We start from the raw sequence: 16,879 nt of genomic DNA on the forward strand, positions 1-16,879 counted from the left end.
ATGGGATGGGATGGGATGGGATGGGATGGGATGGGGAGAGTGTGGAAAAAATTGAGAGAATCCTGTGGGAAAAATTGAGAGAATCCTGTGGGAAAAAGGGAGAAACTTCAATTGTTGTTCCAGCAAGAACCAGGCAGGGCAGGGCTGAGGACAGGGAGGCTCTTGAGGAAAAGGTGCCTCCATGCATTGGCATTCCCAAGAAAATTCCCAATCCAGCCCAGGGCTCTCTCAGCCCCACTGAGCTCAGCCCTGGAGGTTCCTCCCTTCCACATCTGCAAGGAAAAAGCTTCAGAAGAGTGGAGAGAACACAGACATGACCAAGGAGAAATCTAGAATTTATTATCCAGCATTCCAAGTGTTTATTTTCCAACATTCCAGAACAAAGATACTCTCCTTAAAGTGCTTTTTCATTTATTAAAATGAGCAACTTGTACCGAGGCTGCTCCACACGTCCCTTCCCTCTCAGACTCGTGCTGAGCTTGCTTTGCAGCAGCTCTTGAAAAGGAAAACAACATTCTCACTCAGGAGCCTTGGAGCAGGGAGAAGATTCCTGGGAATCACCCGCGCCAGAGGAGCTCCAACCATCGCAGCTGCTGCAGGAGCTCCCAGCACGGCCCTGGGCCGGGGTTGCAGCAGCTCAGGCTTCTGGGCACACTCCCTGTCTGCACTCTGCCCTTCCCGGGGGACTCGTGTGCCATTCTCAGGGTTTGCTGGTGGGGCAGGGGAGCGGGGGGCGCTGGGGGCGGGCTGGGAGGCGCTGGCAGCTCTTGGGGCGCGGTTCCGGAGCGGGAGCGGGCGCTGGGCACGGGCTGGGGCGGGAGGCGCCGCGGGGATCAGTCCTGCTGGAACCGGAACGTCTCGTAGTCCTCTGGGATGGTGTCTGAGGGTTACAGCAAACAGAGATCAGGGGCAGGAACAGCAGGGAAAACAGCCTCGGGTCCCGTTTGCTGCCCCGTCCCGTGGCTGTGCAGGTGTCCAGGACTGGAAAAGGGAGCGGAATTCCCAGGCTGCCTTTCCCAACTCACCGTTGCAGCGGTAGCGGAGGTTGGACCAGATGATGTTCTCCTGGGAGAAGCAGAAGACCCCGAGGCGTCCCCCTCTCATGGTGGTGTCCAGGACCACGCCGGTGTCTGCCACGACCTCGGGGCCCTCGTAGAACCGAGCCCTGGAGGGGAGCAAGGCGGGGAATGGCAGGAGCTGCCCCGGCCTCAGGGCTGCTCCATCCCTGGAATGCCCGAGGGGCAGCACAGGGGTCCCTGCCCATGGCTGGGCTCCCTTCCAGAACGTTCCGGGGCTGATTTCCCTGCTGGGCACGGTCCTGCCCCGAGCCTCACCTGATGTAGCCGACCTGGGGCCGGTGCTGCAGGAACCAGCGGTACGAGGTCTTGTCCTTCCAGCCCGAGTTCCTGGGGTCCTTCCAGAGCAGCTTCACCTGGTCCGTGGTGTCTCCCGTGTGCCACAGGGAATTCCGCAGGTACTCCCCGGGGCCCGTTTTGGATTTCACTGCCTGGGACAGAGGAGAGCCTGCTCAAGGTGTGCACAGAGGCTTCCACACAGCTGCTGATCCCGAGGCAAAGTTCCAGCAGGGAATTCCTCCTGCAGGGCTCCTGTACCTTCAGCTGAATGCCAGGCTCTGCCACTGCCCGGAAGGGGTTGGCCTGCCAGTAGGTCTGCTCCATCTGCTTCCACATCACCACATAGAAGCTGGAGCTGTCCTGGTAGCCAAAGATGAACCCGGCGTAGTCGTCGTCCGTGGCTGTGTTGACGTGGAAGGTGCCCTCGAAGTCCACCCCGTTAAAGGCTGTGTACCCTGTCAGGGGCAGCAGAACAGAGCCAGGATTCAGCTGGGGACGTGGATTTTGCCAGGGGGAATCTGGACTCTGTGCACTACAGGAAACAGGGGATGGAGTCACGGAGCAGTGGCTGATCAAAGCTGCACCGAGTGATGATTTCCCAAAGGGAGAAGGGAAATTCCTCACCTACAGCCAGGCCAGGGTCGCTGTTCATGGTCTGGACAATCTCCATGCCCTGAGAAAGAGGAATGGTGACTCTTTAGTGCAGTTCCAGACACACTAAACCCCCCCTTGTGCTGCCCCAGGGCTGTGACTCGGGGATTTGGGCACTGCAGAACCACAGAGCCCTTGAGGGAAAGCCCCCCAGGACTGTTCCCAGCTGGGCTCTCCCCACCTGGTTGAGGACGATCCAGTTGGGGTCAATCTGAGCGTCCCCCTCGGGGTCCAGCACCACGGTCTGGAAGGCCCTGAAGTCGGTGAGCGTCACCTCGGCGTTCTCGGGGCACACGTCGATCCTGTCGATCACCATGTCCCTGTCGAAGTCATCCTCACACAGGTTCCCCACGCCGTCCCCTGGGCACGAGGAGGAGGAGGAGGAGGAGGAAGGAGCCTGGAGCAGCAGCTCCTGCCCTGGCTTTGCTCAGCCTCGGGCAGCACCAGGGGCACTGAGGGCACCGAGGGACTGGGGCACCCCAAGGAGCTGCAGAGAAACCTGGAGGCTTCTCCTGCTGGCAGACAAACCCCTCAAAGCCCAGACACTTCTGGGAGAGAGAACCTGACCCCAAACATGATCCCAAACATGGCCCCAAACCTGACCCGGCGCTGGCACTGTGGACACTGCAGTGTCCCAGGCCTGGCACGACTCAGTGCCAACAAAACCCAAATTCCTGCGGCTTCCAGAGCCTGGAGTGACCCCAGGGAGCCCCAAGGGACCCATCCCTCCCTCACCATCCGAGTCCTCCTGGCCGGGGTTGGGCACCAGCCTGCAGTTGTCGGGGCCCGGGGGTCTGAAGTCGGGGATGCCATCATCATCATCATCCTCGTCACACTCGTCCCCCAGCCCGTCGCCGTCCGTGTCCACCTGGGAGCTGTTGGGCACCGTGGGGCAGTTGTCCCGCGAGTCCTGGTGCCCGTCGCCGTCGCTGGGGGAGAAGGGACAGGGACAGGGACAGGGACACGTCACCCACGGCCTCCGGCACGGGGAGCGCCCCCGGGGCTGGGGGCTGCAGCTGCATCCGGGATTTCAGCCTTGGAGGGCACCCCAGGGCTGGCTCAGGAACGCTGGAGGGTCCCCAGCACGAGGGAAGAGATGAGAATTGGCTCCATGTTTCAGAAGGCTGATTTATTATTTTATTATATTATATTTTAGATTACATGTTATATATCACATATCACATATTACACATACTATACTATACTATACTATACTATACTACACTATATATTCTATTCTATTTCTATACTAACACTATACTAAAGAAAGAGACAGGAGACATCAGAAGGCTGGAAAAGAATGAATAATTAAATCTTGTGACTGACCAGAGAGTCTGACACAGCTGGCTGTGATTGGCCATTAATTAACAATAATCCTCATGGAACCAACCAAAGCTGCAGCTGTTGCTAAACCATCTCCAGAGCACATTCTAAGCCATCTGATAATTATTGTTCACATTTCTTTTCTGAGGCTTCTCAGGAGAAAAATCCCAGTGAAGGGATTTTCATTAAGTATGTCAGTGACATTCCTGCTGGAGATGGAGCTCTGGGATCTGCTTCCTTCCAGTGGTCACTTTTTGTGAGGTCTGAAGAAAATTCCACCTCTAAACCTCCATTTTTTATAGGAGAAGGGCAAGCCAGGTTTTCACAGCCTTTTGGTCCCTTCATTCCCAGGATTTCATGCAAATAAATAGAAGTTTTAATTTCTGCAGCTCACCTGTCCTGGTTGGTGTCACAGACATCTCCCACCAGATCGTGGTCAGTGTCTTTCTAGAAAAATAAAGGAAGAATAATTTAAATTTCCCAGAGGAAAAGGCAAGGAAGAGAACAGAGAGCTGCCAACAGCAGGAGACTCTGTGGGATTTTTTGGGGAGGATCCTGAGGAATTCCAGCAGCGGGACAGGGCAGGAAGGGAGAGCCCAGAGCGCCAAATTTCCTGGTATTTGCTCCGGAGGGAATTTCCTTTTGTGGCACAGGAGGGTGGCAGCTGGAACTGTGCCCTGGCATGGCTGGGTGACAGGAGGGGCTCGCTCTGGGCTCCGTACCTGGTCGGGGTTGCTGAGGGTGGGGCAGCTGTCACAGGCGTCCCCCACGCCGTCCCCGTCCCCGTCCCTCTGGTCAGGGTTGGGCACTCTCCTGCAGTTGTCCATGGTGTTCCTGATCCCTGCAAAACAGGTGAGAGTGGATCCACACAGATCCAGGATTTCAGGGTTTGGGGTGGCGCTTGCTGGCATTCCTGGCTGCTGGGAGCAGCTTTGTGCACGCTGTGATCAGCTCAGTTTCCAAAGCCACCCCAGGGGACTCCCCCAGCCTCGAGCCAGGAGCTGCTGGCAACTCAGATATTCCCAAATTTCTCCCTTAAAATGCAGCACAAGGCAGCCAGGACGAGGCTGTGACTGCGCGTCACTGTCACATTTTCTGAAAAATCCCTTCGCCAGGATTTCCTCTCCGGGGAAGCTGAGAAGCCTCAGAGAAAAACGAAAGCAATAATTGTCTGATTGCTTCTCTTGTGTTTTGCTGCTTTGGAATGTGTTTGGAGATTGTTTGATTGGTTTCATGTGAATTGTTTTAACTTAATGACCAATCAGGGTCAGGCTGTGTCAGGACTCTGTAAGGAGTCACAAGCTTTCATTATCATTCTTGTTAAGCCTTCTGTCTGTATCCTTTCTCTATTCTTTAGTATAGTTTAGTATAGCATTCTTTAATATAATATAGATCATAAAATAATAAATGAGCCTTCTAAGAACATGGACTCAGATTCATCATTTCCTCCCTGCCACGGGGGACCCTGAAGAAACCACAACTGCGGCCAATAAAATGAAAATAAACCCAAGGCTGAGGGCAGCACCCATGAAAGGCTGAGCTGGGGGACACGGGGACAGCCCTGCCTGTGCCCAGGGCTGAGCTGGGGGACACAAACAGGCCCAGCCCGGGCCAGCTGCCTCTCACCGTCCCCATCCATGTCCTCGTCGCACTCGTCGCCTTTGCCGTCGCCGTCGATGTCCCTCTGGTCGTTGTTCTTCACCTGCCGGCAGTTGTCACACGCGTCCCCAAAGTTGTCCTTGTCGGCGTTGCGCTGGTCCGCGTTCCTGGTGTACACACAGTTGTCCTGCAGGGACAGGGACAGGCTGGGGACACGGGCACCTCCCGGGCTGTGCCCAGCAGGGCTTGCTGAGCACGGGCTCCCGACCGACCTCGGGGGTCTCAGCCTGGGCTGGGAGCCTCAGAGACCCCAGGGCGAGGCCACACTGTGACCCCTGAACTCTGCTGGGACCCCTCAATTCACACTGGGACCTCTAAATTCACACTCTGGGATCCCTAAATTCCTACTGGAATCCCTAAATTCCCACTGGGACCTCACAATTCAAACTGGGACCCCTGAATTCCCACTGGGACTCCTAAATTCACATTGGAATCTCTAAATCCCAACCGGGACCCCCGGATCCCCCCGCAGGAGCCCCGGGGCAGCCGAGCCCGCACCTCGGCGTTGGGGATCCCGTCCCCGTCCGCGTCGTCGTCGCAGGCGTCGCCGATGCCGTCCCGGTCCGCGTCCTCCTGGCCCGAGTTGGGCACGGTCACGCAGTTGTCCTGCGGGACAGACAGACAGACAGACACGGGGGTGTGGGACTGCACCCAGCCCGAGCTGCGCGGGTCCCAGCAGCCTGGAGGGAAATTGGGGTGAAATCCCCGCATTTCCCCCCTCACCTTGCGGCAATTCTTGTCGGAGCAGCGCTGCTTCTCGTCGGGGACGCCGTCGATGTCCGTGTCCTTGCCGCACACGTAGCCGTTCCCTGCCCAGCCCACGAGGCACTGCGAGGGACACACGCACAGAGTCAGCCCCCAAAATCCCGGGATCTACCCGAGACACGGCACGGAACGGTGCAGATCCGGGATGTGAAACCCTACGGGGAAATAACGCCCGGGAGAAACATTTCTGGGGTTTCACCAGCTCGGATCTGCTCCCTGCGCTGCTGGGACGTGAGGAGGAGCAGCACAAGCTGAGCAGAGCTCGGCTCTGAGGCCGCCGATCCCCGACTCGATTCCCTGGACACTCCCTGCTCAGCCCCAGGGAATTCTGTACCCGACAGGTTCGCAGCGCTTCAGAGAAAATCAAAACCCCAAAAGCGGGAGGGAGCGGCCCAGGGAGGAGCTCGGGGCACACGGATGGTTCGGGAAGGGCGATCTCCAGGAGAGGGCAGTGGCAGACCCGGGAGAGGAGCGAGGGACGAGGGAACGAGCAGCGAGCAGACCGAGAGAATTTGGGATCACACCGGACCCCAATCGCAGGGAGTTTGGGATCAGAACCGACCCCAATTGCTGGAGGATTGCACCAGACCCAAATCCCGGGGCGGGGGTCGGACCAGACCCCAACCAGTCTCGGCAGAGACAGGGACCAGTCCCCATGTGCAGGAGGGTCAGACCAGACCCCAGACTCGGGAGGGTGGGACCCGGACCCGACCCCACTCTCGATAGAGCGGGATCAGACCCCAGTCTCTATAGGGTGGCACCACACCCCAGTCTCCATAGGGTGCCCCACGCCGGTGCCAGGCTGGCAGCCGTGCCCACCTGGCAGGACAGCGAGCCGTCCCTCTCCACGATGCACTCGGCTTTCTCGTGGCACGGGCTGATCTCGCCGTTGGGGCAGCGCCGGGCCCCGGTCGCCGTCTGGCTCCGGCAGCCGCTGATCTGATCCCCCACAAAGCCCGGCTTGCACGCCCCGCACTTGTAGGATCCCTGCGGGGGGAACGGGAGCAGGAACTCAACGGGAATCCCGGAAATCCCTGCTCGGGATTCGCTTTTAAAGCCCAGCCTCGGGACACCTCCCCTGCCCCGGGTCTGGCCTGGGACACTCCAGGGATGCAGGGACAGCCACAGGGAATTCCATCCCATCCATCCCCACCCTCCCAGCCAGGAATCCCTCCCCAATATCCCACCCAAATCTCCCTTTTCCCAGTTTAAATCCATTCCCTGTGTCCTGTCCTCCATCCCCTGTCCCCAGTCCCTCTGCAGCTCTCCTGGAGCCCCTTCAGGCCCTGAAGGGCTCTGAGCTCTCCCTGGATCCTTCTCCTCTCCAGTGAGCCCCCCCATCTCTCCCAGCCCGGCTCCAGCCCCGGGACCCTCCCCGCATCCCTGAGGATTTACCCGAGTGTTGATGCAGATGGAGTTGGGGACACAATTCGTGGCAGCTCCAGTCTCACACTCGTTGATGTCGGTGCACACCTGCCCAGGGGGAACAGGACTCACCTTCATATTCACCCCAGGGGGAACAGGACACACCTTCACCTCCATCCCACCCCAGGGAGAACAGGACACACAGCCCATGATCAGCCCCAAATTCCCAGAATCACATGTGGGACAGTTATCCCTAAAAACCCCAATCAGCCCAGGCTGTTGGGATTTTTGATCTGCCTTGAGCTGTCAGAGAAGCCGGGAGGGGGTGGCAGCAGCTGCAGGAACTTTTCTGTGTCCCAGCAGGAAGGATTCCCATTCTCATTCTTGTTCCCATTCCCATTCCCATCCCCATTCCCAGGGACACCTTCCACCATCCCAGGCTGCTCCAGGCTGGCCTGGGACCCTTCCAGGGATGGGAATTCCCTCCCAGCCCCTCTCCACCCTCCCTTCCATCAGCCAGGAGTCCCTTCCATCCCTGGGAACCATCACCTCGTGTTTCCCTCCCGTTCCTTCACACTCCCAGCTGCAGTGGGGAGGGAATTGCCATTTCCCGAGGGGCACGGAACATTCCAGGCCTCACCTGCTTGTTGGCCCTGGCAAAGGCCAGTCCCACCCCCTCCAGCAGCTGCCCCGTGAAGCCGGGCGGGCAGGGGTCGCAGCGGAAGCCGGGGCTGGTGTTAATGCACTGCACTTTCGGGAAGCAGGGGTTGGCATTGCACTGAAATAACACACACGGTGCCCAGGGCGGTGCCAGGGGGCAGCTCCAGCCCTGGGGCACCTCCAGCTCTCGGGGTTTTGGTCTGAAGGAAGATAAAAGGGCACAGAACTTCCTCAGCCCGGGTGTGCCCTGGGTGCAATAGAACAGAGCCAAAGCCACTCTGAGCTGTGACTCTCCTCAGGTGACACCAGGGAGCTGCTCTGGCTTCACCTTTTCCTTCCTGGAATCCTCAGAGCCCAGGGGACTGGACAATTCCCCACCCTGGCTCTGAAACACAACTCGAGTTGTTTGTTCACCACTCTTTCTTTCCAAAACCGCTCCGAATGCTTTGCTTCCTCCAACACTTCATCATTTTCCCTGCATTTTATGCTCTGTGCTGGCAGATGCATCACAGGGATACAGTGGATCCCACATTTTGGCCTGACAATCCCAAAATCTCCCATGGAGCCTTCAGCAGGTTTTTAAATTGAAATGCAATTGAGGCTGTGCAAGAGTGGGAAAATCAAGTTCATAGCTTGGGAAGCACAGAGCTCAGGAGCCCTACAAAAAAATCCACGGATGAGCAGAGCTTTGCACACACACAGAGCTTAAAACTGGTGGAATGCCACATTTCCTAAAAAAAGAGAAAATTTCCTAAAAATAATACACAGTATCTGCCCAGCCAGGTTTGATTTAAGGGCAGAAGCAAAGCCCTGTGGTTGAGATTTGCTGTTTCAAGGATTATCTGGGAACTGTTTGATCCCATTCCACACCTAATAAATCTTATCTCTACAACTCCTCAGCCAAGGAGGCGGCTCTGGTGCTCCAAACTCCCCTCCCTGTGTGGCACAAACCTCAGGATTTATTTTGTTGGGAGAAATCCTAAAGCCTCCCTGGGGAGGGCCAGGCACAGAATTTCAGAGCTGCAGGAATTCCAGTGCGTGCCAAGCACGGAACTGCAGTTCCTGCAGGGACCCCAGCATGTGCCAGGCACAGAATTCCAGAGCTGCATGGACCCCAGCGTGTGCCAGGCATGGAACTGCAGCTCCTGCAGGAATTCCAATGTGTGCCAAGCACAGAACTGCAGCTCCTGCAGGGATCCCAGCATGTCCCAGGCACAGAATTCCAGAGCTGCATGGATCCCAGCGTGTGCCAAGCACGGAACTGCAGCTCCTGCAGGAATTGCAGCTCCTACAGGAATCCACCTCCTGCAGGGTTCCAGTGTGTGCCAGGCACAGAATTCCAGAGTCTGTAGGAATCCTAGCTCCTGCAGAAACCCCAACGTGTGCCAGGCACAGAACTGCAGCTCCCACATCTCCCACAGTCTCTCGGTGCCCGGGGCAGCCCCGTGGCCGTGCTGCCATTCCCGTGCCAGTGTTACCCCGCTGGTGCCCGGTATTGTTACCCCGCTGGTGCCCGGTGTTGTTACCCCGCTGGTGCCCGGTGGTGTTACCCTGCTGGTGCCCGGTGGTGTTACCCCGCCGATGCCCGGTGGTGTTACCTTGCTGATGCCCAGTGTTACCCCGCTGGTGCCCGGCGTTGTTACCCCGCTGGTGCCCAGTGTTACCCCGCTGGTGCCCGGTGTTGTTACCCCGCCGATGCCCGGCGTGTTACCCCGCCGATGCCCGGCGTGTTACCCTGCTGGTGCCCCGTGTGTTACCCCACCGGTGCCCGGTGGTGTTACCCCGCCGATGCCCGGTTTCTGTACCTCGTTGATGTCGGAGCAGTGGGTGCCGTTGCCGCTGTAGCCCGCCGGGCAGGGCCCGCAGCGGAAGCCGGTGCCGCTCTCGGTGCAGGGCACGCCCGGGAAGCACGGGTTGGGCACGCAGCGCTTGAACTGGGTCACGGTGACCACGGGGCCGGTCACCTCCGGCCGCATGCCTGGGGACAGCGCGGGGTGAGGGCAGCGCCCGGGGCCACCACTGGGTGTCCCAGAGCCACCACAACAAGCCTGGGGCGTCCCAGAGCCACCAGAACTGCCTGGCATGTCCCGAAGCCACCATGGCGTGTCCCAATGCCACCAGCTCAGCTCTGCGGTGTCCCAAAGCCACCATGAGGTGTCCCAGAACCACCAGAACTACCTGGGGTGTCCCAGAGCCACCAGTACAGTTCTGGGGTATCCCACAGCTGCCATGGGGTGTCCCAAAGACACCAGTACAGTTCTGGGGTGTCCCAGAGCCACTATGGGATGTCCCAGAGCCACCAGTACAGTTCTGGGGTGTCCCAGGGCCACCACCCCAGCTCAGAGGCAGAGGGGCAGAAACAAAGGCTGGGGGTGAAGAGTGCAAGGATCAGGAGCAACTGTGATGAGCAGGAGTAACTAACTGTGGTGACCAGGACTGTGACAACCAGGACTAACTGCGGTAACCAGGACTAACTGGGATCACCAGGACTAACTGTGACAACCAGGACTAACTGCGATAACCAGGACTGACTGGGATTTGCCCCCGGCTGGCAGCACAGGGCACAGAGGGCACAGAGGGCACAGAGGGCACTCACCGCAGGCGTCGCACTCCATGACCGTGTTCTTCAGGAACGTGATCTCCTTGATCTGCAGGGGAACAGCAGCAGGGCTGAGCCGGGGCCGGGAGCCCGGCCAGTGAAATCAATCAGTCAATCAATCAATCAATCAAAAATAAATAAATAAATACTACTACTACTAGTACTACTACTACCACCACCACTACTACTACTACTAATAATAATAATAAATAAAACCTTTTTTGAAGGTTTTTCTCACCTTGAAGATTTCCCCACCCTGAAGTTTTTTTCAACCAGAATTCTTTCCCAACTTAAAGGGGTTTTTTTCCACCTTGAAGTTTCCCCCAACTTGGGAGTTTTTCCCAATTATCCCCCAATTACAAACCACCTCTGGACTCTGTTCTGCAGCAATAACTCACTCACTCTGCACAGGGAGCAGAGAATTCCTAGACCTCAGGAAATCAGGAATTTTCCACCCACCTGCTGCTTCAACAAATCCCGAACTTCCAGCAGCACCCGGTTGGTTTCCCTCATTTCTTGCAGCATTTCTGGCCCGACTTCTCCTCCTCCTAAAAAAACCCCAAAATTGTTGGGAAAAATCCCAGAATATCCCAGGTTTATAATCCAGGCTGATTATAAACCTGGGAAGGTTTCTATTCATATATATTATATGAATACATATATATTTATTGAATGTATTTATATGAAATACATTAATATATATGAAAATATGAATATATGAGAGTATATTCATATATTTATATGAATATATCTATATTATATATTCACATATTATTATATTAATTATAATGATATTAATAATGTTTAATTATTACTCACATAATATTTTATAAAGTATTCATTATAATAATGTGAATAATGATAGGAATAATATTTTAATTATTATTCCTATAATATTTTCTAATACATGAATAATAATTATATATAATATATATTATCTATAATATATATATATAGACTACATAATTACTGTATTACATTCTGTATATATTAGAGAATATAATAATTATATTGATAACATTCATATATTATTATATGAATAATTTAACATTCAGCCTCCACCCCGAGCAGTTCCTGGCTGGAATCTGGGAGCAGCTCTGGGATCTGCTCTGGCACCAGCCCTGGACCTCACACCTGGGGAGGGATTTGGTGCCCAGAGCAGCAAATCCTGGGCTGGGGCTGGGCATGGCTGGAGCCCGAGGCTGTTCTGGGTGTGGAAAACCGGGAATGCTGCCCCGTGGAATTCTTGGGAATGCTGCCCATGGAATTCTTGGGAATGCTGCCCCATGGAATACCCGGGAATGCTGCCCCATGGAATACCCGGGAATTCTGCCCCTTTCCCATGGAATCCCTGCGAATGCTGCCCCTCTCACCTGCTCCCGTGGAATTCCCAGAGCTCCTTTCCCTCTCACCTGCTCCCAGGTTCATTCCCGGGAATGCTGCCCCTTTCCAGGTTCATTCCCGGGAATTCTCTCACCTGCTCCCAGGTTCATTCCCAGGAATTCTCTCACCTGCTCCCAGGTTCATTCCTGGGAATGCTGCCCCTTTCCAGGTTCATCCCCGGGAATTCTCTCACCTGCTCCCAGCGCATTCCCGGGAATTCTCTCCCCTCTCACCTGCTCCCAGGTTCATCCCCGGGAATTCTCTCCCCTCTCACCTGCTCCCAGGTTCATCCCCGGGAATTCTCTCCCCTTTCCCAGGTTCATTCCCGGAATTCTCTCACCTGCTCCCAGCGCATTCCCGGGAATGCCGCGGCTCAAGGCGGGCTCCCTGCGGGCGGCGGCGCTGGGGAAGGGCCGGCTGGGATCTTGGGGACACAAAGGACAGGGGGGCTCAGCCGGGGGAAACCGGGAATGCTGCAGGGGGTCAGGAGCAGCTCCATGGGAAAACTGGGAATTCTGGAGGTCAGGATGAGCTCCAGGGGAAATCTGGAACTCTGCAGGATCAGGATCCTCTCCAGGGGAAATCAGGAATTCTGCAGGGTCAGGATGAGCTCCAGGGGAAATCTGGAACTCTGCAGGATCAGGATCCTCTCCAGGGGAAACTGGGAATTCTACAGGATCAGGACGAGCTCCCGAGCTCAGCCAGGGATGCGATCCCACCGTTCCCTCCCGTTGGGATTTGGGGTCTGCAGGGCCCCTTTGGGATGGGGCAAAAATCTGGATGTGCCCAAGGGAGGGAGGGATGGAGCTGGTGCTGCTGGGATCGGGGATTTTAGGAATAATTTGGGAGTGAGAACGTAACTGGGCACAGAGTTTGACTCAGGGATTCTCCCAAAATCCCAGCGTCAAATTCCTCACTGGCCATGAGGACGCACAACCTCATTTCTCTGGGTTTTTCTAGAGTTTCTCATTTTATTCCTATAATTTCTCTATTTTTCTCTCTATTTTCTCAAATTTTCCTATAATTTATCATTTTCCCCCAAAATGTCTCAATTTTTTCTATAATTTCCCTATTTTCCCCCATTTCTCCATTTCCCCTACAATTTCTCAATTTTCCTATAACTTATCATTTTCCCCCATAACGTCTCATTTTTTTCTATTAATTTCTCAATTTTCCCCCTATAATTTCTCAATTTCCCCCCTATAATTTATTTATTCCTCTAATTTCTCCATTCCCCCCTACTTTCTCTAATTTTCTTCCCCATAATTTCTCTCTTCTTTCCCAGATTTGCCAATCCCCTAACAGAAACCACCCCATACCTACAGCAAAGAGAAAACCAGGAATAAATCCCACAAACCCCTCTGTGTGTGCAGGGGGAAAATCAGCTGGAATTTGGGCTCTGCCTGAGCAGGGAGAATTTCCCAGCACTGATTCATAAAAATTCCTCATTTCCACAAGACAAACAAACCCAAAAACCTCGTGGATCTTCCCCCCCCCAGAAAAAAAGGGTGAATATTTGTGAGATCTCCAGTAAATTTTGGATTGGGAATAACTTGGATTGCCAGAAATCCTCCTGGAGCTGAGAATTCCCCAAAAGCAGATTTGGAGAAGTGGAATTGGAGCATTCCTGGAGGGCAGGAAATCCAAGGATGTGCTGTGGGATGGGGATCATTAATTTCCTTTATTTTCCTTAAACAAAACTTTCATTAAATTATTTATTTCCTGTATTTTCCTTAAATAAAGTTTCACCTCTCAGGAGGAAAATTGGGTTAAAAAATCTCATGGAGCATTATTTACACAAAATTTTCCTACAAAATCCCCCTCAACATTTTCAGGCCCCAGCTGAAAAATCCTCCCTCTTTATCCTTTCCACCCCTCAGCATTTTCAGAGCAGCCTAAAAAACCCTCAAAAAATCAGAACTGAGTTGGGATTAAAGTAGAGTTAAAGTGGAATTAAAGCAAAGTTAAAGCAGAGTTAAATCAGGATTAAAGCAGAGTTAAAGCAGAGTTAAGGCAGAGTTAAGGCAGAATGAAATCAGCATAAAATCAGAGTTAAAGCAGAGTTAAATCAGGATTAAATCCAACTTAAATCAGAGTTAAAGCAGATTTAAATCAGAATGAAGTCAGGATTAAATCAGGATTAAGGCAGAGTTAAATCAGAATGAAATCAGACTTGAATGAAATCAGAATGAAATCAGAGTTAAAGCAGAGTTAGAGTTCAAGCAGAGCCAAAGCAGAGTTAAAGCAGAAGGAAATCAGACTTGAATGAAATCAGAATGAAATCAGAGTTAAAGCAGAGTTAAAGCAGAATGAAATCACAGTTAAATCAGAGTTAGAGTTAAAGAAGAGTTAATGCTGAGTTAAAGCAGAGCTAAAACAGAGTTAAAGCAGAATGAAGTCAAAGTAGAGTTAAAGAAGAGTTGAATCCGAGTTAAAGCAAAGTTAAATCAGGATTAAATCACAGTTAAATCAGAATGAAATCAGAGCTAAAGCAGAGTTAAGTCAGAGTTAAAGTAGAGTTAAAGTGGAGTTAAATCTGAGTTAAAGCAGAGTTAAACCAGAATAATATCAGAGCTAAAGCAGTTTGAAATCAGAATGAACTCAGAATGAAATCAGAGTTAAACGTGGACTAAATCAGAGTTAAATCAGAATGAAATCTGCTTTAAATCAGTGTCAAAGAAGAGTTAAAGCAGAATTAAATCCGAGCTGAACCATCACTACAGCACCCCTAAACCGCAGTTAAACCACGGTCACACCGCCGTTACCCATCACGGGAGCAGGGCTCGGCCCTTACCGATCCTCCTCTGCTGGCCGCAGCAGCCGGGCCAGCCGAGCAGCAGCAGCAGCAGCAGCGCCGGGACCATGCTGGGGCTGGCCGGGGGCGGCTCTGCCCGGCTGCCCCCGCGGGGCCGCTATTTATGGCCGTGTGTCCGTCCGTGTCCGTCCGTCCGTGTCCGTCCTGCCCCCGGCCCGCGTCACCGCCGCCGCCGCGCCAGCTGCGGAGAGAACACAGACAGCGCCGCGGAGCGCGCAAATCGCTTCTTTTTTGGCTTTTTTGGGACTTTTTTTTTTTTTTTTTTTGGTGTTAAAATAGGCAGGGGAAAAAAAAAAAAAAAAAAAAAAAAAAGCTGGAAGAGAAAATTGGAAGAAAATTCCCCGTGGTTTTTTGTTTTTTTTTTTTTTTGTTTTTTTTTTTTTCTTTTCTTGGTGTTAAAATAGGGAAGAAAAAAAAAAAAAAAAAAAAAGCTGGAAGAGAAAATTGGAAGAAAATTCCCCGTGGTTTTTTTTTTTTTTTTTTTTTTTTTTTTTTTTCTTTTCTTGGTGTTAAAATAGGGAAGAAAAAAAAAAATTGGAAGAAAAAACTGGAAGAAACACCAGTGGTTTTTGGTTTTTTTTTTTTTGTTCTTTTTTCTTTTTCTTTTTTTGTTTGTTTTTGTGGTTTTGGGATGTTTTTGTTTCTTTGTTGCTTTTTTGTTTTGTTTTGGTTTGGTTTTGTTTGGGTTTTTTTTGCTAAAATATGGAAGAAAATTCCAGGGTCTTTTTACTTTTTGGTTTTTATTTTTAGGGGTTTTTTGTTTTTTTTTTTCTTTGGAGGGGAGGTTTGGGTTTTTTTGGTGCTAAAATAGGGAAGAAAATTCCAGATTTTTAAGAAATTATTATATTTTTTGTGCTAAAATATGGAAGAAAATTCCAGGTGTTTTTAGGTGGGATTTTTTTTTTTTTGGGGGGGGGGGGTGGGGGTGTCCTTTTTTTTTTTTTTTTTGTGCTAAAATAGGGAAGAAAATTCCAGATTTTTTTAAAATTTTTTTCCCGCTAAAATAGGGAAGAAAGTTCCAGATTTTTAAACCATTATCATTTGTTTTTTAGGGGTTTATTTACCCCTCGCAGACACGGGGCAGACGATGATTCAGGGCTGCATTTCCCTCCTGAGAGTGCCCTGGGATATCCGGAGTGCCCCGGATTACAGAAAATGCTCCTTTAAACTCCCGGAGGGCAAATTTCCCCCGCATGAAATCGGATCCGCTCCCATCCCCAGGGTTTTTATTCCCAAACCCTTTTCCAGAGGGGCTGAGGGGGCGTTTTAGTTTTATTCCTGCAGGAAGGACAAAGTGCAAAAATGAGGGGGAAAAGCGAATTTTGCAGATTTTTGTGTCCATCAGGAAGCACAGACAGGAGTGAGGAATCCACCCTGGGAAAAGCTGGAAAAACTTCCAAGAATTTCCCAAGAAAATTCCAGGTGGGAGCTGGGAAGGGCTGGAACATTCCAGAAATGCAGCAAAGCCCCAGGAAACAGGAGCTCAGTCTGGAAAACGTGGGAGCAGCAGGAATTTGGGATATTTACAGAAAATGGGATTTTTTACCTCAGACCTCCCAAGCTCCAGGTCCCTGAGGGCGCTGCTGGGCCCACCCAGGCCACAAAAGAAATAAAAAAATTTTAAAAAGTTAAAAGTAAAAGTAAAATTACTCATAACTACTAAATAATAAAAATTAAATTAAATAAAACCTAATGAATAATAAAAACATAAAAATAAAACCCCCTAATAACGAACTAATAATAAATATTATAAATTTAAAAATAAATAATAAATATTCCCAGTTTGGTGTGCCAGGAATGTTGGAATTTATGGATTTTTACCTTTTTTTTTTTTTTTTTGCAGCAAATTCCCACTGGAAATAAAGGAATTTGGGCTCAGTGACAGTTTTGGAATTTCCCTGGTTTTAGGATTTCTGGATAAATCAACCCATTATTATTAGTAGTAGTAGTAGCAATAGTAGTAGCAGTAGTAGTAATATTACTATTATTACTATTATCATTATTACTATTACTATTATTACTATTATTTATTATCATCATCTTATTATAATCATTATCACTATCTTTTTTTGTATTTTTTTTTTTTTTGCTTGTTCCTGTTGAAAAAACCCAAATTCAGGAGGAGCTGATGGGGAAACATCTCCCAGCCTGGAGCAGGATTATTACTGAAGCTTTACTGACTGAAAACAAAATCAAAAACGCATCAGAAAATTATTTTTTGGGATTTTTGGGAGTCTGGGCACTGCCAGGTTCGTTCCACCTTTTTTTCCTGCCTGGAGCTGACATCACAAACGAGAGGAGCTC

At 51.6% G+C, this 16,879-nt stretch overlaps 1 protein-coding gene across 2 annotated transcripts; it reads right to left on the reverse strand.

Annotated features, from left to right (window-relative positions):
* Positions 1–331: 331 nt before the first annotated feature.
* Positions 332–14,717, reverse strand: COMP (cartilage oligomeric matrix protein). Of its 2 annotated transcripts, XM_058821259.1 has the most exons (20): positions 14,555–14,717; positions 12,101–12,184; positions 10,837–10,925; positions 10,375–10,426; positions 9,584–9,756; positions 7,759–7,896; positions 7,149–7,226; positions 6,573–6,740; positions 5,712–5,816; positions 5,487–5,594; positions 4,956–5,115; positions 4,052–4,170; positions 3,724–3,776; positions 2,742–2,935; positions 2,188–2,366; positions 1,980–2,028; positions 1,614–1,810; positions 1,335–1,507; positions 1,026–1,165; positions 332–880 (listed from the first exon to the last, which is right to left on the reverse strand). In XM_058821259.1, the coding sequence occupies exons 1-20, from the start codon at positions 14,622–14,624 to the stop codon at positions 834–836; spliced, it is 2,376 nt and encodes a 791-aa protein (XP_058677242.1). In that variant the 5' UTR covers positions 14,625–14,717; the 3' UTR covers positions 332–833. The 2 variants fall into 2 exon arrangements, with proteins under 2 accessions (XP_058677242.1, XP_058677243.1); XM_058821260.1 differs by lacking the exon at positions 12,101–12,184 and having other exon boundaries at positions 14,555–14,639.
* Positions 14,718–16,879: the final 2,162 nt, after the last annotated feature.

This window comes from Ammospiza caudacuta, chromosome 28, assembly GCF_027887145.1.
Source record: "Ammospiza caudacuta isolate bAmmCau1 chromosome 28, bAmmCau1.pri, whole genome shotgun sequence".
In the NCBI taxonomy this organism is placed as follows: Eukaryota; Metazoa; Chordata; class Aves; order Passeriformes; family Passerellidae; genus Ammospiza; species Ammospiza caudacuta.